Source organism: Pezoporus flaviventris, unplaced genomic scaffold (assembly GCF_033815535.1).
Source record: "Pezoporus flaviventris isolate CSIRO_AGI_PZ_B2104156 unplaced genomic scaffold, CSIRO_AGI_Pfla_v1 ptg000097l, whole genome shotgun sequence".
Taxonomy (NCBI): Eukaryota; Metazoa; Chordata; class Aves; order Psittaciformes; family Psittacidae; genus Pezoporus; species Pezoporus flaviventris.
This window is the reverse complement of record NW_026892645.1, coordinates 5,201,086-5,222,244: the sequence shown is the minus strand read 5'-3', so window position 1 is coordinate 5,222,244 and position 21,159 is coordinate 5,201,086. Positions and strand designations below refer to the sequence as shown.

Below are 21,159 nucleotides of genomic sequence, written 5' to 3'. Positions count from 1 at the left end.
CCACATGTAGGTCCCTTCACCAGCCCCTGCCTCCATCACTCCTCCCTAGACCTGGTGTTTTCTTGCAGGTTCCAGCTTGAATCCATTCCCCCTTCAGTCCCACACCGCTCCCGCTGCTAGAGCAGCTCGCCCTGGCCCAGCAGTGCTGTATTAAGTGGTCTGTCTACTGATGGACTTTATAATGCGTGTCTTGGAGCCTGATTTCCAACCCCCACCCCCCCCAACCAAGTCTTGCCACAGTCTTTGATTTTGAGGGTGCAATTTAGCTCTTGCAAATCATTGCCCTGCTTCGTTTCTGTGCCTGCAATGAAGTATTAGCAGTCGTTTGGTGTCTAACTTGCTGTTAGTGCCTGCAAACCAGGTAGTTAGACCTCTGATTACTAATATCTCTTGCCTGCAGTGGCAGGCACAAAAGCAAATGTCGTCATTGGCATTGGCAGAGCTAAATCTGTCCAGAGGAGGAGAAGGCTGAAGATGAGGCTTATCCTCTGCTGGATTTTGGGGCTCACACGTCCCCAAGCTGCACTGTTGGCAGTGGAGGGGACTGGAGAGCAGGAGCACACCGAGCACCCATTTGTGGCCCTGGGGAGGTGCAGAGGTCCTTGTTTCAGCTCCTCTGCACCCAAGTTACTGCAGGGATTACAGCAGGAGCAAGTGGTGATAAGGCACCAGGAAGGGCAAGTGCTGGGTGATGTGACAAGGACACTGAAGGTCAGTCATCACCCCCTCACCCTGGTCGCTCTGACAGGTCCTGGGCCAGGCAGTGGGGCTGCAGCAGGACTGGGGATGCCAGGGCAGATTTCTGTGCTCCCTGCAGGGGTTTCCAAGGACAGGATTTTCTCAGCCCACTGGCTCGCACGCAGGAGCTCGTGTGAGCAGCATCTTGACACTAAGCAGAATTTGCTGCCAGAGGGACTTTTCCTTAGCAGGCAGGAGAGCAGCAACGCCACAGCTCTGTGGAGAGCTCTGAGGGTCCTGCTCCTTCCCGACAGCCCTGTACCACAGATACCGGCACCATCAGCACTGCTGTAACCCTTCGGCCCCTCTGTGGCCATGCCAGCTCTGCCTGTCCTGGTGCAGCATCCCTGTGCCGCAGACAAGGCTACGTGTGACAGGGGCTTCTTCTTAAGGCACCCTCCTCATCTTCCATTGCACTGGCTCCGGATGGAACAGGAGAGCTGGAGCAGGGCTGCAAGCGGAGCACACACTCTGTTCCCCTTCCCCAAGCAGCAAACACTCCCCCCCCCATACCCTTCTGCCCAAGCAAACCCAGATGAGACGGAAGGGAAGGACGGGACTGGGTGACCCGGAGGACGTCGAGTCCAGGCGCTCATCTCCCGAAGCGGAAGGTGAAGCCCAAGGTGAAGTCCCCTTTGCTCCCGCTGCAGCCGTTGAGCTCCTGGGCCACGTTCCGCTGCGCTTCCCCCCCGGCCCGGAGCTCGGAGCCGCGCTGCCGGCCCGGCCGCTGCCCGGTCCCTTCCCCTCCATCGCCCCGCAGCTCCCGGGCGATGCTCAGCAGCGCGCTCCGCTCCTCGCTCCGCCCGCTGGGACCGAGCAGGGTCCGTTCCCCCCGGGGTCCCCGCTCCTGCGGCCGGCTGCGGGGGAAGCAGGTCCCCAGGCTCGGGAGGAAGAGGCCGGACAGCGAGAAGGGGGCTCTCATCTGGAGGAAGGGCAGACATCAGTAAGCACAGAGCATCCTCAGGCAGCGGCCAAAGCCTTGGCTGGCGCATGTGCCCATCCCACACCCCAGCAAGAAAACCCCTCCAGCACCCACTGCTCCTCTACACCAGCACCCAGTTGCAGCAGGGATGCTGGCATTAGGGTCTGAGCCCCCTTTGCCTTTCCTCTGCCTCCTTCAGACCTCCTCCCATTCATCTTTATCAGCTCCCTGCTGCGACTCCCCTGGTTCACAGCCAGGATGGGGCTGGCTGAGCCGGGCTATTACCACTCAGGTTGATGGGTTTCAGAGCTGCTCATTCCTCTCAGAAGCACTGCAGGGAGGACTTAAGTGCATTCACCTGAGCCAGGCTCATCCTCCCTGTGTGCAGGTCCTACCTGCAATGCCTTCCTAATGCGAGAGTGGAGGAAGGTGCTCGACATCCCTCTGCTTTATGGGGCTTGGAGGTGCTGAGCAGCGCGGCATGGAACGATGCTGGGATGACCTTGAGCGCAGGCAGGGCTGCTCTGCTGCCCCTTCCTCCTCCCGCAGGTCTTCAGCGAGGGGCAATGGGGGTTTTAATTATTATTATTATTACTTTTTGCTGGAGATTTTGCCTTAAAATGTCACCGCAGGTGATGGGGACACCGCAGGGTGTCTGCCTTATGCTGATGGAGGGATGCTGTGGGTGCTCCTTGCTTCTGCGCTGGACACAGCTGAGCGCAAGACCCTGTTCCCTCCTTCCCAGCAACCTCTCTGCCCCTGGGGCTTCACTGTGGGGTGCTCCCTGCCTGGTTCACACCTTCTGCCTGCAACGATTATTGTCTTCCTCTAGATTAGCCTTTGAAGGTCTATAATTTGAAAGTATAGGCTGTAAATTGAGAAATTGAGAGCTAATTCCAAGCAGGAGCATGATGATCCAAGCGGCATCTGCCTGTTGCCTATTAGAATCCCTTGTTTAGTCTATGAATGACTAGGTATTCCTGAAGTACACGGCCAAGGTGATCCAGTAAAGTCAAATAATCGTTAATTTTAATTGCTGTGTTGTTAAAAACGTTCCCATGATCTGTTTATCTGCCTTTCTGTTACCTCCCTCTTCCCACGCAGCTGCCCTTCATGGACCCAAATTGCTGGGTGCACCCAGAGTGGGGAGCAAGCAATCAGTGCTGCCTAGTCCCATCCCATCAGGGGTACCAGTGGGTGTCCAGACCATCGCCCCTTGCTGCCTCCCACCAGTCTTTGCCTCCCGCACTGCCCATCAAGGTAAGGATGCAAAGCACGGGCAGACCCAGACCCAGACCCAGACCCGGACCCACACACTCACCTCTCCGCCTCGGGCAATGCCCCAGAACTGCTCCACCGGCCCCACTCCGTGCCCAGACTGAGCTGCCCAGCCCGCACTGCTGGCCATTAAATACCCGCTGGTGCTAATGGCTGTGTGACCCCTTAGTGTGTGGCCCTGCTGGGGAGGGGGACAGGGGGCCGGGCTGGTGGAGCCGCCACAATGGGAACTCGGGTGCTAATTAGAGCACCTCCCTCGTTTGCTGTCTCATTTAGAGGAGAGGCTGCGTGTGCTGTGCTGGGGCTGGAGCGGAGGCACCGGTAACTGATGGGGATGCTGGTGGGAGGGAGGGTTTTGTCTGGGGGTAGCAGCACCCTCCATCCCCTTGTCTGGTGCTGGGGGTGCCAGATGTGTGTGCGAGTGTGGCGGGTGCACAGCACTAACAGAGAACCCTGAACCCCCAAACCTGCTTAGGGCCTGGCGCTGCACAGACAAGCCCCAGTGCTCCCACCCTCCTTGGCCAGCGCACGCAGTCCCCCGTGCTAAAGTGTGGTCCCCAACGCTGGCACCTTGCAGCATCCCCCGGGGCTGCTTCCACTGCCCCATCCCTGCCCTGTTGGGTCTCCCCAGCCCTTCCCAGCAGCACACAGAGGGGTTTTGTCAGGCCAGACCCATGACGGGATGGTGCTTGGATGCCATGTGCGAGCCCAGTATCACCCGTATCACGGTGGGAGCTGCGGTAACGCGGTGCTGTTCCCTTTGCCATCACCACAACGGGCTCCTCCACGGGCACAGCTGCCACCACACCAACTAACGATGAGTTCCTTTTATTAAGGAGTTTAGAAAGTCCACATGTACAGCTTTGGACACCACTCACACACGACCTAGACTTCACAGCACTGCTACACACCACGACCTGGCCCAGGGCTCCATCAGAACGTACGTGGCCAGGTCCTGGACCACCCCCCTCCCGAGGCATCCCTCCCCGGGGAGGTGTCACCGAGGATGGGTTTAGCCTAATTCAGGGCTGCGGCGCTCGGGAATAATCCTGGGAAATCCTGCATCTTGGCATGGATGAAATACCTCTCGTGCAAGTCAAAACAGAGTCATGAGGGAGTCCTGGGGGACAGGGGCAGGTACACAAGGGTGTGCTACCGACAAGCTGCACGTACAGCATCCCGCATCCCCTCCCCAGCACTGAAAACTACTGGTGGAGGGGGCCAGGGAAGGGATGAGCCTTCCCACCCAGACACACGGCTCCGTGTGCTCCTTGTCCTGAAGGTGAGCGCTAGAAAACCCGGCTACAGCTCATCCATAGGAACCGATGGACAGAAAGCAAACACGGGTGTTCTGCTCCCTGCCTTGCGCACAGGGGTCCTGAGGTGCACGGGGAGATCCTTGGAAGCTGTTGGGGGGCTCCTGCTCTTGTGCTGGCTGGGAAATGCCACCACTGAGCATCCTCGAGTCCCATGGTTTGAGCATCCAGCCTGTGGGCAGGGATGGAGCCGGTGGAGCTGGTGCCTGCGCTCGGAGCTCGTCCTTGTCTGCAGGCTCAGAGGAGCATCTTTGGCAGAGGGGGAGCTGCGGTGATCCCGAACACATCACTGGTCCCTGTTTTCCTGCCAGGACAGGCAGACAGGGACTCGCCCAGTGGGAGGAAGGGGCTTGTCCAGCACAGGATCCAAGGTGGGGAAGGCTTAAAGGAAAGGAGAAGCACGCAGGGAAGATGAGCCTTTGATCTCCCTGTGCCTTAAGCTGCCCTGGAAACAGGGATGCTGGGAGCTTTCCTGCTGTCCTCGGGCAGTCTGATGGTGTCCCTTGGGGACAGGGCAGGGGTTCTGCTCCCCATCGCTGCTGTAGTACAAGCAGAAAAGCGTGGCAGGGTCCTGGCTGTCCCCCTCCCCGCTCTGCTCCCATAGAGCCCACTCAGGCCGGGTTGTTTTGGGGTCAGTTTTTGGACTTGATCCCCCATTTGAGTCTTTGCGGGGAGCCAGGGGCAGAACTGAGCCCCACACCTTGTAGCAGCTCCTCCTTGGGTTGGCTGGTGAGAAGCATCCTTCGCCTGTGCCTGGTTATCAGGGCCCTGCAGATGCTAAGCCCCACTTGGGGCTTCTTTCTGCAAAACCTTAAAGGGATTTGAAGAAATGAAAGGCTTTGAATATCTGCAGGTGCTGAGCCAGAGCATGGCTCATCCTGAGCAGAAATGAATGCGGATCCCCAGGGTGGGAGCGAGCAGAGCTTGGGTTGTGCTGTCCCGAGCCAAGGGGTTTGGGAAAGGTTGCAGCTTTTGGATGGTGAAAGCCCAGCGTGGATCCGAGTGGGTCTGGTTGGGGAGGGAAGAGCAGCAAAATGCAGCGGAGCCGTGCTGAGAGCCTTCCTCTCCTCCTCCTCCTCCTCGCTGTGCTCCCTGTTCCGAGCTCTGCTAAAACAGCTCCGTGCTGCTCAGTGCTGGGTCCTTGCAGCACCAGGCCAGGGGCGATGGGGACTGAGGAGTTTGTCCCTTTGTAGCTGCATCCTCTTGCAGGGGGAGAGGTGAGGGGTTTACAGACCAGAGAAGGAGTCACTGCCACAGTCTGGTGCCGGCACAGCCGAGCCCTCCCCATCCCAGTAGCACCATGGGGTGAGCTGGGACCATGGAGCAGCAGCTTTGCCCTCTGGGCTCTGTGGGGCTCAGGGCTCCACACACTGAGTGTCCCCCAGTCCCTGTTCAGCTCAGTGAGGCCACTGCTGGGTGTCTGTGTCTGAAGCAGAGATGAATGGAGGTGTCCCATCTGCCCAGGCTGCTGCAGCCCTGCTCCCTCCCTCCTTTTCCTTGCTGGGTACCACTTCCCACATCACTGCATCCCACAGCCCTCTCTGCCATGGGCACCAGCTGTGGGTCACACTCTGTCCAGGACACCCAGTTTGGCTGCAGGAGAGCTGTGGCAGCAGGAAGGAAAGGTCCAGTGATGTCCACGGGTGCCTGGGGGCTAAAGACACCCTCAGTGGTGCTCCCAGGTGCATCTTGAAGATGAGTCAGCCCTTAGGGAGCATGGGGAGGGTGGGAGACGGGGGAATGGGGCGGTGGGGTGGTGGGGAAGGGCAGGGGGTGGGGGGGTCTCATGCCATCCACCTAATTCTCCTCGCGGACAGGCCGGATCTTCATCTCGGTGAACTTGAGGGAGTACTGCCAGCCGGTCCAGGAGGACCACTCGATGCCGTCGGCGTAGGAGCTGTGGTGGCCCTTGAGGTACTGCCCGTTGAGGTTGGAGGTGTGGCAGTTGCGGTACCACCAGGCGCCGTGGTAGAAAGCCGCACAGTTGTTCTCCGAGTGGTCGTTGTCCAGGTCCTTGGTGGTGAACTTCATCCCGTTGTGCTTCAGGAAGGAGTCACCTGCCCCGGGGAAAAGGGAGCCATGATGGGCCCTTCCTGCCCCTCACCTCGCCTTTGGGCAAGCTCCTTGCCCTATGGAGCTCCCCTGGGCACCCTTTGGTGATGTACAAGGCACTTGGGGGTCACTCAGCCTGCAAACACCCAGATGCAGCCCCTCTCCTGCCTCCGGCTCCCTGTGGCTGCAGGGATGCAGCACCGGAGGAGGATGCTGACGCCCCACCGTGGGTTATGGGGTCCCTACCTGCTGTGCCCGAGTAGTCAGCGATGGAGATGGGGTACCCGTCCTCCTCGGGGTCAACAGAGAAGAGCCCCACGCCGAAGCTGCCATAGTGGGCGAAGGCGGTGCCGTTGTCAAAGTCCTCCAGGTCGATGCGGAGCTCGTAGCTGCCCTGCACTGTCAGCATGTGGATGCGCTTCAGCCCTGCAGCGGACGCAGAGGGTGAATGCGGGGACCCCACTGAGGATGGAGCCCATACACAGGGTGTGGGGTAGGACATGGAGCGATTCCCACCCTCCAGCCCTTGGTCTGCTCTTGCTGCATGGCCAAGGGCATGGGTTGTGATTGGAGGAAACAGCCCCATCGCTTCCCTGCCCCTGTGCACCCACCCGGTCCCCCCCTGCCTGGTCTTGGTGTCCATTCCCTTGCAGAGCGGACCCCAGGCTTCCCAGCAGCGCTGCCAGCCCCACACACCTAACCAGTGCTCCCCCGTCAGCTTCCCAAAGCCATCCCTGTAGGCTTCCCAGCCACGGAAGAAGTTCACGGAGCCGTCCTCCCGCCGCTGGAACACCTGAGGAAACACACAGGGCATCAGGTATGGGGCTGCTCCGAGCCTGCGCACCCCGGGCTCCCCGCCATGGTGCAAATTAAACCCTTTCAGCTCAGGGATGTGCTGGTGTGCAGGTCCCCAAGGGGATGCTGGATCATTATGTGCCAGCTCCCAGGGATGGGTGAGTTGGTTCAAAGCCCTCCGCTGGATCCTCTGCCTGGAAATGGGAGCAGAGCTTGGGAAAGCCACAGTGTGCTCCTGCAGGAAGGTGGCCAGTGCCCACGGGCACATCCCTGAGGCTGAGCACATCTCTCCTCCTCCCTTTTTCCTCTCCCGTTGCTCATCAGCACGTCATGCCCTGTGCGTTTCATCCCCCTTTTATCCATACTTTCGGGCTTGATTTGTTGACACTGATCCAGAAAATGCTGTTCTGTGTCCAGCCATTTGAACTTAATTAAGCCTCCAGCCCTGGATTAATTGCATTAAACTTGGCTGAGCCAGCCTGCCCGATTGCCACCAAGCGCTGCGTACCCATGGCCACAGCAGTGATTTGGGAACAGCCATCCCATGTGCTGGCACCTTGGTTCTAAGTCTGGGCTGTGCTGCTGAGCCCATTCACCCTGGTTCCAGCATCCCAGGCTCGGGCAATGCAGCCGAGTCCTTGTGCCGGCCGGGAAGCACCGTGCTTTGCCGTGCCGCAGGGATGCTCCTGGCTGCTCCTACCCTCTTGCACAGGCAGGGTTTCATCCCAGAATGCAAAGGAGACTCAGCTTGTGTTTGCCCTTTACAATGGGTGTTTTGGGGGGCTGCGGATGCCCTGCTCCGGCGCGCTCCTCGGCACGGCTCTGATCCTGCTGTACTTACCTTCTAGAATTAGAGCCTTAATTTTTATCCCTGCGTTGAGCACTTGAGAAGCTGTGGTTAAGCCTATTTAAAGGGGCTTTCTTGAGGCTTGCTGGGAAGGGGGATGGTGCTGGATGGGGCCCTGAAGCTGATTTTCCTTGGCTCCAGTGCTGCCATGCAGGGAAGGCAGCAGAAGCGGCACCGATCTCCCTCCTAATCGGCTTTGACCCGAGGTTGTAAATAGGCCAATTGCTGAGCAGTGCCCAGGGAAGCGTGCGGGGCACGTCCCCGTGGCTGAGCTTTTGGCATGCTCAGGAATCATCACCTCAGGCATCGCAGCAGCCCTTGGAGCCTCGCTGCCCACCAAGCTCAGCCCCGAGGGGCTTGAAAGCAGGCCGGGAGGTTGCTGGAGGTGCTGTGCCCTCCTGAGGCTCCTGCTCCATCCTCATCATCCCTTGTGCTTCACCCCTGCATCCGCCGGGGATGTGGGAGCTGCCTCCCCGCACCGGGATGCTGTGAGCACCGGTGACCGCAGGCTCGCAGCCCTGCCTCGCTGCTCTGCTCCTCCTCATCAAATATGCATCACCCTCCTCTTAAGCAAAAAGGATTTCCTTCCCTTCTTTAAAGGCAAAGCTAAAATATTTATCTCCCCCGCTCTCTGCCTCCCCCGGTCGCTCTGAGCTCACAGGGCAGGGACAGGCTCCTGCAAAGGTGCCAAGCCAGAAAATGGGTTAAAACCAGAGGAAAGTGGGAGCGCCAGCCGGTGCCTGCCATGGTGCTAGCGGGGAGGGAGGGCTCTGCTCCTTCTCCTCACAGCCCCCCGATGCCAGCTCCCACCAAACCCCATCAGGCTCAAATCACAGCCACAGCCTGGGGAGATGCTCGACCTCACACCTCAGTGCTCAAGCTCCTGGTTTCCAGCAGCCACAGCATGGACCCCATAGCCTCAGCCCTGTGGGGTTCCCTGCAGCCCCCATCTCCATCTTTGGGTTCAGCGATGGACAAGACAACCTCGGAGCACCACAGGAGCCAGACCCTGGGAAGCGCCAACCCTGTGTCACAGCCGGTGAGCACTGTGACCGGCAGCACTGTCCCCACCGGCAGAAGTGTCTTGTCCCCGTTCATGGTGACACATAAATCCTATCCTTTAGGAACAGCACACGTCACCCCAGGCTGCTCTCAGCCCCTGCCTTCGGCTCAGCCCAGCCTGAGTGTAAATGCATTGGTGTCTGCTCAAACCCCCAGCCCGCTCCAGGACCCTCCAGCGGGTGATGAGCAGGATGGGAGCAGCCATCCCCACCAGCATCCTCTGTGTGACAGGTGCCCATGAAGCTGGAAGCTGTCACTTAACATTACCACAGCCCTCACCCTGCTGGCACAGCCTTTTCTTACGCATCTTTCAGCTTTCCCACTGTGGACAATGATGCTGAGGTGGCCAGAGCCATCACAGCACCGTTGCTTACAGAGCCGAGATGCTGATCCCAGCTCCAGCAGGGCAGCGATGGAGGCTCAGGAGCACCATGAGGTGCATGGAATGTTTGCAAAGACTTCCAAAGACAACAGCATGTGAAAGGCAGCTTTTTCGGGCCTCCAGGATGCTGAGCCCCCCCCGCCCTCCATCACCCTGTTATTACTTTAATTACATGCTGGAGGTGAGTGCCAAAGTGGGAAGTCGGGGTCAGGATGAGCAATTACATGGCTGCATCCTGGTGCTGCTGCCGTGCTTGGCTCAGCTGCAGTTAAAGTCAGTGCTGAGCACAGGACGCAGATGCTCCTGTTGCCACTGAACCAGACCGTCCCAGGCTGGATGTGGCCACAGTGGGAAGCAGAAGCGATGGTCCAGCGAGCGCTGTGCCTTGCTCAGCCTTCCCAATGAAGACGAATGACCAAGGACCTCCGGCAAGCGAATGGGGTGACACTAGAGGTGAAGCAATGGGGACAGGATGGTGCTGAGCAGCCACCCCGGCCAGGTTTGTCCCCAGCAGGCTGTCAGGGCAGCTCCCCGAGGTCCCTAAGCTGTCCATGCAGGCTAAAGCTGAGCTCAGCAGCTCCCAAGCTCCCGAGTCAAAATTGATTCAGCTGCTGCCATCGCTTCCATCCACCCACCCACATGCAAATGAGCCCAAATGTCAGGAGTGAGCGCTCCGGAGGAGGAGGAGGAGGGAAATTTCCCAGGCTCTGCGCTGCACCTGGAGCCCTGGAGAGCCCCAAGGACCACCCTGCACCCCCGACCCCATGGGACATGGCTCAGACGCCCCCTGCACCCCAAGGGACCGCAGGTACGTTTAGGACCCTGTGCTGCAGAGCAACCCCAGGAAACGGGAACGGGAGCCTGGGGCGAGCATCCTCAGCGCTGCTCTGGATGCGCCCATCTCCGGAGCGCCGGGATTCGGCACCTGGCTCGGCTCCTTGGCCACGCCGTGCCCGCCCCACTGACAGAGCCCACGGCGCTGCTGGTGTCAAATCCTTCCCTTCGCCCCCTTCCCAGCCCAGCCGGAGCCCTCCCGTCTGCAGCAGCTTTAAATAAGCCTCTGAGTGCCTCGCTAATCACCTTGGGCTGCGATTCGGGCAGCGCTTGAGCTCGGCTGGCGCTGCCGGAGGCTGCGCTCGGGGCTTGTAAGGACCCTTCCCACCCTGGCGAGCCAAGGGCGGTCCCCCCTTTTCCCCTCTATGAGCCCCCGAGGAGCTGGTTCCCGGCCGTGCCTCAGTTTCCCCACTGGTACAAGCTGTGCATGGCCGCCCGCAGGGGTGGGCGCTGGGCACTGAGGTCGGAGGCTCAAGAGCCCCTCGAGGGCAGCGGGGTAAGCTCTGTCCTGGCGCTGCTCAAAGCTTCTTATGGGAATCAGATCGTGGGGATTTGTTTCCTAGAGCACCCAGATGGAGGGGTGCTGGCTGCTGGGCTCACCCAGCCTGGCCTTAGGGAGAGGCTGCTGCCCACTGAGCCCCTGCCAGCTCCCTGGCACACCCTGCTCACTGCCTCTGTTACTATTACTTATTATTATAGAATCATAGAATAGTTAGGGTTGGAAAGGACCTTAAGATCATCCAGTTCCAACCCCCCTGCCATGGGCAGGGACACCTCACACTAAACCATCTCACCCAAGGCTTCGTCCAGCCTGGTCTTGACCACTGCCAGGGATGGAGCATTGTGGGGACGTTGCAGCAAAGCAAATAGGCCAGGGCAATGAATGAGTGAATGAGCGCAGTGAATGAGCCCCCCCGTGCACCCCTGCATTAGACAAGGCAAAGTGTGCCAGGTTTGGGGTCTATCCTGGTCCCAGCTCACCAGGACCACAAGGACAGGGCAAAGCACAGCCACATGTCCCATGGCACCGGCCCCACCAAGGATGAACTCCAGCCATGGCATCCAGCTCCCTGCCTTAAACCACCCTCCATTTCCAGCTCCCCAGACCCAAGGCAAAGCCACCGTGCTCTGGCTGGAAGCACTGGGCAGTGCTGGCACAGGTAACATGGCCAAGCCCATTTGCTCACTTCCCTACGGGAGCCGGCACCCCATGCACAGCCAGACCCCATTAACATTTCTCCCCCAATCCCAATGACACATTCAAGTGCCAAGAGTGACATCTCCCACCCCAGCATCCCATGGCCAGCGGTGGCAGCACGCTGGCATCCCCAGCACGGCAGCAGCTCACCGTCCAGCCACCCCCATCGGTTGTCATGTCACAGTAGACCTGGAAGCCGGAGGGATAGTGTGTGGGGAAGATGGAGTAAATCCCATCCTCTTGCTGTCCGCTCACATAGATGTCAAAGCAGTCTCGGGGCCGGGAGCCTGCAGGGTGGCATTGGGATGGGGTGGGACAAGAGGAAGGCTGGTTAATTAGTGATCTAATTTGATGTCTTGCCATCTCTTTCAGGCTCTCAACCTTGCTGCCAGCTCTAGTTGGCTGCTTGGTGCTGCCTTGCTCTTTCTCCTCTGATGCTCAAAGCGAGTGATGCTCGGGGGGATGCAGCCACCATGGGGACCTCTCAGGGCAGCCAGGACTGACCCCGTGTCCCTGCGTGATTGCAAAGGCAGGCAGGGACCCAGATGGGGATGAGGGAGCTGATGCCTGGAGGTAGCTGCAGGCAGTGTGAGCACTTGCTCACAGCCCCAGGACAGTCTTACTCAGCTTCATCTCAACCAAATGATGAAGAATGTGGCTGTGAGTCCCGTACAGCGCTGCCCTCTCTGCCCGAATGGAGGTGAATAGTCACTTTTTGCTCTGCTTTTACCCCTTTTACTCTGCTTTTTTTAGAGCTGCATCTGTATGGAGAGCAAGGAGGTCTGCAAGGGTGTGAAGTGGGTTTTGTGCTGGCTTGGCAGGCTGGTTTGTGGACAACCGCAGGCTGCACGGTGAGAACCGCTCCTTCTAGGACACAAGTTTCCATCTCCCTTCTGCTCCATCTCCCCCCTCACCTTGCCAACCCCTCTGCTCTATTAAACCCCTTCTCCGGGCTGGTTTCCCCCACCTCACGCAGTGTTCTCCCTCCTTCTCACGGGGGCAGAGACCTGCCAGAGGGACCGATGAGGACCCACATCTCACCATTGGAGCAGCCCCGGGGCCGCGCTCCCCTGGCCGGTGCTCGCTGCAGGTCAGCCTTGAGCCGGGGCCGGGCTCCACCTCGCTCCTTCTGCAGCGTGTCGAGGACGTCGCTGACGGAGCTCACCAGCCGAGCCATGTTGGTCTGGCTCTCCGAGAGCAGCTGTGGGCAGGAGGGGGCAAGGAACTGTGGTTAAATGTGGTTAAACCCCTTCCACACCACAGCCCCTTCACCACCCGCAGTGAGGATGCTCTGCCTGCTCCCATGGCCAGGCTATGGCAGCAATGCTCCCTGCCAGGTTATGGGCTCGTGGGCACCCAGTGGGGACATAGAAGCCACAGCAGATCCCATATGGCATCTCCAATGCTTTTTGGCTGGGGGTCAGGGTCCAGATAGCTCCTATTTGTCACCCAGACTTGGGGGTGTTGGTGACGCCACCCCGTGGGATAAAGAGCATCTCTGGGCAAGGGATGGGATCATGGAGGAGGCAGGAATAGCCGTGTCCTGAGATAGCCGCCAGCTCTCTGCCATCCCCTGAGGTGACCCGGGCTGGGTGAGTGACATGGGGTGGCTTGTGTCAGAGCAGCAGGATGGGGAGTGAAGTGAAGCAGCGGGATTGAGCAGCTCCGGATGGAGGGAGATGAGCACCAGGAGGGATGGGCATGGAGCCGAGCATCCAGTGGTGCCCCTGGCATACCCAGGTAAGTGTTTCAACACAGCCCATAGACTGGGAAATGTGAGGGATTCTAAATGGGGTGTGTGTGTGTGTGTGTGTGTGTGTGTGTGTGATTGCTGCATGAACAACCCTTGGGATGGTCCTGTGCTGTGCCCAGCTCTACTCAGAGCTGATCAATTCCCGAGCACCCATCTTAAACCTCAGTTCATCTCCCCCGGATACCATGGGCAAGAGATGCAAGCAGCCATGTCCCTGGGGACATCAGTACATGAGGGTCCCCAAGGAGCACCCTGCATCACCCCCAGCCCCAGCTCACCTGGATGAGCCTGCCCTGCTCTCCCTGCAGGGCGCTGAGCTCCTGCCCCATGGCGCTGTGCCCCTTCTTGAGGCCGTCGCAGTCGGCACGCAGCTGCACGGCGTGTGTCAGCAGCTTGGCCACCTCATCCGCCACGGTGACCAGCAGAGCCTTCTGCTGGCTCTTGCTGGCCTTGGCCTCGGCATCGTGGTCGGTGATGGCACGCAGCAAGGAGCTCTGCAGCCCCTCCAGGCGCCCCACGGTGCCCGCTGCGTCGGGGCAGTTGGGGTCGATGAAGATGTTGATGCGGGAGCTGTCGGCTTTCTCGATGGTGACCAGCGCGTTGGCTTCCTCGGGGTTGGTGCTGATGACCGGGGGTGACTCGGTGACGGGGGTGTGGTAGTGGTTCATGAAGAGGATGGCCCCCGTCACCGTCACGGCCAGGAGGACGGCCACCGAGAGCAGGACCGTGCACAGGATGTACCCGCAGCTCATCCTCTGCGGCAGAGACACGGACACCATCGCACCCATCCCGCTGCCCTTCATCACACAGGTGGGTTCAAACCCTCACAGGCTTTGGGGAGGGGGGGGTGGGTCCAGCAATGAGGGAGGTGATGTTGGACATGGGGGTGATGGCAGAGGAGGGGACCACGGAGACCACGGTGCTCAGTGAACAAAGCAGCTAAACCCGCCTGGAGCTGGAGGTATGAAACAGCAACGAGAGCAGCCGGTGGTGTGTGTTATCTAAGGAGATGATGCTCCAGTGGAGGTGCAGTGCAGGGATCCCTGCTGCCCTGGGCACAAAAGTGGGGAGAAAAAGGGAAAACACCCCCTGTATCCCCCAAAGCAGGGACTGCAGGGGTAGCAAGGAGGAGAGGGAAGGCAGGGGCTGAACCAAGAGGAGGCTGCAGGTAGATGATGGGGACGTGGCACCCAAAGCATCGTGGGGACCTGCTCTGCGCAGGGCCACACATCCCAGTCCCCCTTGTGCCCTCACTGCCTGCTGGTGGGGAGCGCTGCTCACAAAGCCCTCAGACCTGTTCCAGAGCCTCTGGTGATGGGGAGTTGCTATAGAAAAGGTCTCTGACACCCCCCCAAAGCCCCTGGGGCAGCTCTGCTGCTGCAGGGACCCATTGGCTCAGCCCATGGGAGCTGCTCCGTGCACACCGAGAGCCTTTTCTCCTTGCAGAGTGTGAAGCGCTGCCATCAACGAGAGGGAGCGAGCTGCCTCCTAACCCCATCAGCCCCTGTCCCCCCCCCGCCAGCTCCCCTTCTCATTGCACCTGCAGGACAGAGGCTGTGATTCTCCCCTGACCCCGGCTGCGGCTGTCACAAGGCATTGCAGGGCTGCCAGAACGCTGCAGATTCGGAGAGACAAAGCCTGCTTTCCCCAGAAACGAGGGGAAAATTGCTGCATCTGCAAAGATTGCCCAGGCCCTGTCCCCTCCTGTGCACATCTATCTGGAGTGACACCTTCCTTCAAGCACCCTTCAATTCATGCACGCTCCCGCAACCATTTGCATTAAGGTGACCCCCCAGCTGCAGTGGGGCTGGTCTGACCAAGGGCCTGCGGTCCATGCGTGTCCCACCAGCCCCAGGGGATGCTCTGGGTGTTTTCTCTAGCCCATAGAGTGAGGCTGGAGATGCAAATGGTGCTGGGTTGAATGCGAAGCTACCCTGCAGGGACCTTGCAGTGAGGCAGCCCCAGGCTCAGCCCCTTGGTGTGCATTAAAAGATGTCAAAGGCAATGAAGGGAGCTTTTGGTGAGCAACACGTGGAGGAGTTCGCCCTGTGATTGCGGATATGGAGCCCTGGCCTGGGGGCACGAGGGGCAGCGGGGAGCAGCAGGATGGTGCCAGACAAAGGTGCCTGTCACTGACAACCTTGCATGGACAGCAGGGTCCTGGGCTCAGTCCAGCCCCTCAGCACCCTGCAAGCATAGAACTGACAGGAGGGACCAGAGGCCGGCATTGGGTGGTTTGGGATCTGGAGCATGAGATGTCCCTGTGGCTGTCCTGGCTATCACAGCAGCTCTGCATCCTCCCATCCCTCGCGCTGCTGCTCCCCACCATACTGATGTTCCCAGCTCAAATCCTGCCTGCTGGGACACCCAGATGGGCTGCGATGACCGAGGCACCCATCTGAGCATCAAGGGTTTCAGGAGCAAAGCCACGCACGGCTGATGCTCATTTCCTGCAGCCACACAAATCCTTTAACACACTGAAACCCCGCAGCTGTATCCAGATGTTTTCCAGCCTTCAAGCCCCAGCGTCGCTGCCCTCCCACTGGCACTGGGAATTGGGGAAGGAAGCGGGGACCAATCCCCTTGGCAAGTGACCCCCCTCTGCTTGCCACCACCAGATCCCACGCGGCGGCAGCTTTACGAGTCCCACAGCATCCTGCTGGCAGGTTGTGTTACCTGGCAACCTGCAGTGGGGAGAGGAGGGAAACGCTCCACCAGCGGCACCAGCGATGTTCCGAAGTGGGGTGTGGGTCCCCTCAACCCCCTCAGCTCCCAGCATGGGGCCCTGCAGACACCTCTGCCCCATGCTCCTGCCCCAGCATGGACACAGCCCTGGTGACTCCAGGGTCTTTGCTGCCCGTGCCATGGCCTTAGGCTGCTGGGTCTTCCTGGCAGGACTTTCAGACAGCTGCAGGACATCGCCCTACCCTTGGTTATTGATGTCCCCCTGGGGACACCCATCGGGCTGGAGGTCCCGGTGTCTCCACATCACCTCTTCCTAAGGAGAGCAGAAGCTGAGAGTCTGGGATGTGCCCAGGAAGAGCAGAGCTTCACTCTCAAACCTGCTCTGGAGCTGGGGATGGAGCTTGGGAAGGAGCCTCAGGCAGGAACCGCGGCACTGTTGTACCCCGGGTGTGAAGCTGAGCCACGACCTGCACTGGTTTAGCTTTAGCTCAATGCTTGGCCACCCATGGGACAAGGTCCTTGGTGCCCCAGTCACACTGTGCCTGCCCTGCACCCTGGGGCTGTGGGTCCCCAATGCCCATCATGCCCCCCAAGTATCCCCCACGAGTGCCCGTGCTGGGTGAAGGGAGACAGCAGCTCCAGCGCATGCAGCCTGTGGGGAGGGAAGGAAAGGAGCCAAATTGTCCCCGAGACAGCGAGAGCAGAGCTGGAGATGGGCTGGTCCTTGGGGAGCATGGATGGAGGGAGGTGGCAGGAGAGGCTGAGCTCTGCCGTGGGAGATGCTCCTCGAGGAGGAGGTGCCCTTAGCTCCTGCCAAAGCCGCTGCTCTTTGCCGGCTCGCCAGGCAAGCTCTGAGCTGTGCTATGGTAGCAGTGATCACAGGCACCCCTGGGTGCTCTGCTCACCGAGCCATGGTACAAACCAGGACCCCTGCCTTGCTTCTGGGGTGGGTGAACGCTGAGGTTTGCATTGCCAGGGCTCAGCTGCTGCAGCAAACTTTAGTCCAGGTACCCCCACGTTACTGCCGGGGTGCCCCCAGCTCCAAAGCAGCCCCAGGACAGCAAGGGCCAGCCCCTGGACCCCCCAACCCATTGCTCACTCTAGAGCTGCTCCAACAGCTCATTGCACAACCCAGCCACTCACTGCTCCCCTGCCCGTCCCTCTCCATCCTCCTGCCTGCCCAGCTCTGCTACTGCTCAGCTTTGTGCAGGGCTGCAGCCCCCTTCCTGCTCACCATGGGGCTGTAGCCCCTGTACCCACATCCTCCCGGAGCCTAATGCTGCACTTCCCTGTGTCCCTGCAGGCACAGAGGCAGACCAACTGCATCCCACTCCCGTTACCTGCTCTCCTCCGTCATCCAAAGCCTGCCTGCCACTGCTCCTACAGCATGCCGTGCCTTGCAGCTCGGGGAGAGGAAGAAGAGGAGAGGGCTGGTGATCACACCAAGCTGGCTCCGTGGGTGAGCATGCAGGTGGGATGGGATGGGTTTCCACTGGAGCTTACAGGAGCTGGGAGACGGGCTGTGCAGCATACTCTGTCCCTCCTTTGCAAGCCCCTGCCTGAACCACTGCTCTGGACTGTGTTGTCCAGCCCCATATGGGTGTTGGGGTCCGATCCATCCTATCCAGCTCATCCTTGGAGCCATGGGGGGACACAGAGCTGGTTGGATAGAGGCTCCAGCCAGATGCCACTGCTTGGAGCCCTGCATGGAGGGGATGCGTGCCAGGAAGGGGAGAGGAGAGTGAGGTTCCTCGCTGGGGTCTGGAGCTTCTGCTGCCTCCCAGCGCTGGCAGCCCCTCTCCAGCGAGGCAAGGGAGCCCTTTGCCATGGATGAACTGAGCGGGGAGGAGAGGGCTCAGAGGAGGGCGTGCAGAAGGGAGAAGTCAGGCAGCAGTCCCTTTCCTGCATCGCCGCCCGTGGAAGGAGGACGGGGAAGTGGCAGACCTGGGAGTCAGTGTGTCTCATGGCTGCTCACCCAGCATCGGGGTGCAGAGCAGCGGCGGGCGCTGCCCTCTTCAGCTCCTTCCCTTGACCCACAGGCTCCATCGCTGTCCCCCAGCTCTTCCCAGGCACTATTGCCCACGCTCCACACTCCTTCCCTTCCCACCACGCCGCTTTGTGCCTCCGCTCCCCTACCTGCTCGCAGCCCCTCGGCGCCTGGAGGCCGGGCAGATGGCCGCTACCTGCGCGCTGGGCTGGACACGTGCGGCCGGTTGTGAGAACAGGCTCCGGCACGTGTGCGGCACCGCAGGCTCTGCCACCGCTTCACCGCACCCCACCGCAACACCAGCACCCGGCGGGGGTCGGTCCTGGAGGTTAAGGCAAGGCCGCAAGCAGCTGGGAGACCCCGAAGCGAGAGGGATGCCTCTGGCTGCAGCAGGGAGCTGAGATGCCAAATCCCTTTTGCAGGGTTATTTAAGCAGTTTAAGGCATCGCAGGCGTGTGTGGCTGCCCCAAAGCGTCACCCGCTGCCCGGCAGAGAGGCTGGAGGGTGGGGGGACACTGGGTGCGGGTAAAGAACTCGGTAATTGGGGATGGGGGTGACGGGAGGCAGCGCGGGGGCTCCGCACGGCCGGTACAGCACCGGGCTGCACCGGGAGAGAGGCTCCATGGGGAGAACCGAGATAAAGGGAGGGGGGATAAAATGCGGTGGGACCCCCGGGCTGCCCCCCGCTGTCCCCCGCCGCCCCCCGCCCGGTTACCTGCGATTTCTCCTGCTGCCCATCCTCAAGTTGCGAGGCTCCTCCCATGGTTTTCCAGCGCTCGTTCCCCATCGCGTTGCCAACTTCCAGCACAAGTGCTCAGAGCCCCCCCGGACCCCTTCAGACCCTCGTCCCCGGCAGCGCAGCCCCCGGCCCGGCTGGCCGCGGCGGGAGGACGGGCGGCGGCGGCGGCGGAGGAGGAGGAGGAAGAGGAGGAGGGAGGAAGAGGAGGGAGGGAGGACACGGGCACGAACACGGGGGTGGATCTTCCCTCCCCGCCCGCCCCGCTCCCCCCCCCCCGGGGCTCCCCCTGCCCCGCTCAGGGGACACCGCCCGGCGATGCCCCGGGGGCTCCCCCGCTTTCTCCCCCAACCCCGGTGGCTCCGGAGTCATTCCGGATCCGAGCCCCTCGCCCTGCCCCGGGGCTCCGCAGCTGCCCAGATGTGGCGCACAGCTGGAGCGGCGGCAGCAGGTAAGGAGCGGTTGGGGCCAGCGGGTCCTGGGTGTTACGGGGTGCTCGGGGCCGGGGGGGGGGGGGTGTGTGTCCCGGGGACCCGCTCACCCATTTTCCAAGGCTCCGGTCCCCATCTCAGCACCCCATGGTGACAGGGCTCAGATCCACCGCTAAGGCAGGGATGGGCAGAGAGGGGGAGGGCATTGGCATCGCCCCCCCCCAAAACCAGTGTGCCCAAGGGTAGCAGGGGGCTCTTAACAAAACCCAGTGTATGGTGGAAAGCTGGTGCTGGCTGGGGGGAGGCAGCGGCAGGGCCCCCCGGCACACAGGGTCACACCGATGCCCACTGGAGCATCCCTCGCCGAAAGCCCAGCGTTCCCAGCCCCAAGCAGCAGTGCTGGCCCTGCGTGCAGCCAGCTCCCACACACCATTCCCCCCCCCCAACATCCTGATTTACCACTATCTCTCCGGGATGTGGTTTTCTTTACCGTACCTTTGCAGCACCTCCCTTAAATCTTTTATTTGCCGCTTGTCTGACCTGCGGGCAGGAGCGCTACTGAGTGGCTCAGAGGAGCATCCTGAGAGCAGTGCGGGCTCAGCACCGGGCTAATCCGGCTGGGGGGAGGCTGGGTTCTCTCTTGAAGCCCAAGGAAATCCTCCTAGAGACCCCTGCACACTCCCCCTCCTGCAGTGTGGGGCTGGCCCCTGGGCAGACGGCACAATGGGGCTGGGGGATGCCCTGAACCCCCCCGGCTCTCATTCTCTGGAGCTCAACCCCAACTGAAACCCCTCCATCAGTTCCCATGTGGCTTCACTGGGGTGGGGGCTGCCTCCCTGCCATGGCAGGTACCACAGGGGTGGCAGGTTGTGTGTGCTGGGGGCCAGGGGTCCAAGCAGCATCTCCCAGGACACATACCCCATTTCGGACAGAGCTGCCTGAGTGCTGGGCTGGCAATCAGTGCCCTCAGGCTCTCTGGGGCGTGTTGTCTCCCAGCCAGGTCCAAATCCTGCCTTTGGCTGCAGGGATGTTGTGAGGATTTACCGGGCAATGCTCATGGCTGGCAGCCCAGCTCCTTCCCTGCGGATGCTTTTCAAGGACTTCCCTTTACAGCTGAGACCGTCCAGCTCATTGCACTGGTGGGGTGCTCAGCACGCCAGCGCCAGCCAGGCTCCATCCCCGCACCACTTGGCTGCTCTGGAAGCAGGAGGCCGCGGGCACCCAGGAGGCTGTTTTAGCTGAACTCCAAACAATAAAAACTTATCATTAAAAAGAAATGTATCTTGGCTCCGCGCGGCCTGGCAGCGCGGGCAGGAGTGATTCAGTGCCTTGTCAGCCCTGGGTGTTAGGCACGCCGAGCTGCACAACTGGACCCTCTCCAAGTCCAGCAACTCATTTTCTGCAGATGGAGCCGGGACCGTGCAGCCGCTGACGTTTAATTTGCAAGCCAACATACCTTGACATCACCCACCGCCGACCCGCGGGGCTGCTGCGGGAGGGGAGGATGGGGTTGTGCAAGCAGGGCTGGACCCTTGTAGCCCCTGTCGTGCGTGGGGTGACCCTGCTGCGCCCTGACATAGGGGTGCAGGGTCTTGCTCAGTGGGTGTCAGTGATGCTCCTGGACTTTAGGCTCGTGTGTGGTGCTCTGAGCTGCGGCAATAGAGCGGTGAAGGGCTGTGTTTCTATGGCTGCCCCATCCCTGGCAGTGGTCAAGGCCAGGTTGGTCAGGGCTTGGAGCAACCTGCTCTAGTGGAAGGTGTTCCTGCCTGTGGCAGGGGGCTGGAACTGGGTGAGCATTAAGGTCCCTTCAACCCAAACCATTGTATGATTCTACAAATGCGAGTGATGCTCAGGGTAAGCCACCCCAGCAGGTTTGCTGGCCTGGCTCATCACTGACTCACACCAAGCCATGTCACCTCCTGCTACCCGTGATGGGGTCTGGCTGTAGATGCAGCACTGGGACCTGGGAAGGGTCCCTGGCTCCCACCCTGCACCTCCAGTGGCCCCACAGCCCTGGATCCCCACCGGCTGTGCCAGCAGGGATGGGATGCTCAGGGTGTAAGGACTTGGGCACACACTGGGGCCAGGGTCCATTGGGCACAGCCAACTCCCCGGGGCTGACAGCAGCTTGTTTGGTTGGGGA

General features: G+C 60.7%; 1 protein-coding gene across 4 annotated transcripts; it reads right to left on the bottom strand.

Moving 5' to 3' along the window:
• Window positions 1-4,416: 4,416 nt before the first annotated feature.
• On the bottom strand, window positions 4,417-19,634 carry FIBCD1 (fibrinogen C domain containing 1). Of its 4 annotated transcripts, none has more exons than XM_061476606.1 (7): window positions 19,512-19,634; window positions 13,456-13,932; window positions 12,466-12,625; window positions 11,575-11,711; window positions 7,003-7,099; window positions 6,553-6,732; window positions 4,417-6,311 (listed from the first exon to the last, which is right to left on the bottom strand). In XM_061476606.1, exons 2-7 carry the CDS (start codon window positions 13,927-13,929, stop codon window positions 6,052-6,054), a joined length of 1,308 nt encoding a protein of 435 aa, XP_061332590.1. In that variant the 5' UTR covers window positions 13,930-13,932; window positions 19,512-19,634; the 3' UTR covers window positions 4,417-6,051. The 4 variants fall into 4 exon arrangements, with proteins under 4 accessions (XP_061332590.1, XP_061332587.1, XP_061332589.1 ...); XM_061476603.1 differs by lacking the exon at window positions 19,512-19,634 and adding an exon at window positions 18,565-18,703; XM_061476605.1 differs by lacking the exon at window positions 19,512-19,634 and adding an exon at window positions 17,999-18,361.
• Between the last annotated feature and the right edge of the window lie 1,525 nt (window positions 19,635-21,159).

Bases quoted from the DNA above. Each gene is read 5' to 3' on its own strand.
- FIBCD1 (XM_061476603.1), bottom strand. From the start codon at position 18,636: ATGGGGAACGAGCGCTGGAAAACCATGGGAGGAGCCTCGCAACTTGAG. The intron at 13,933-18,564 runs GTAACCGGGCGG...TCTCTGCCGCAG, and splicing joins GGCAGCAGGAGAAATCGCAG to AGGATGAGCTGCGGGTACAT. The intron at 7,100-11,574 runs GTGAGCTGCTGC...GTGTTTCCTCAG, and splicing joins CCGATGGGGGTGGCTGGACG to GTGTTCCAGCGGCGGGAGGA.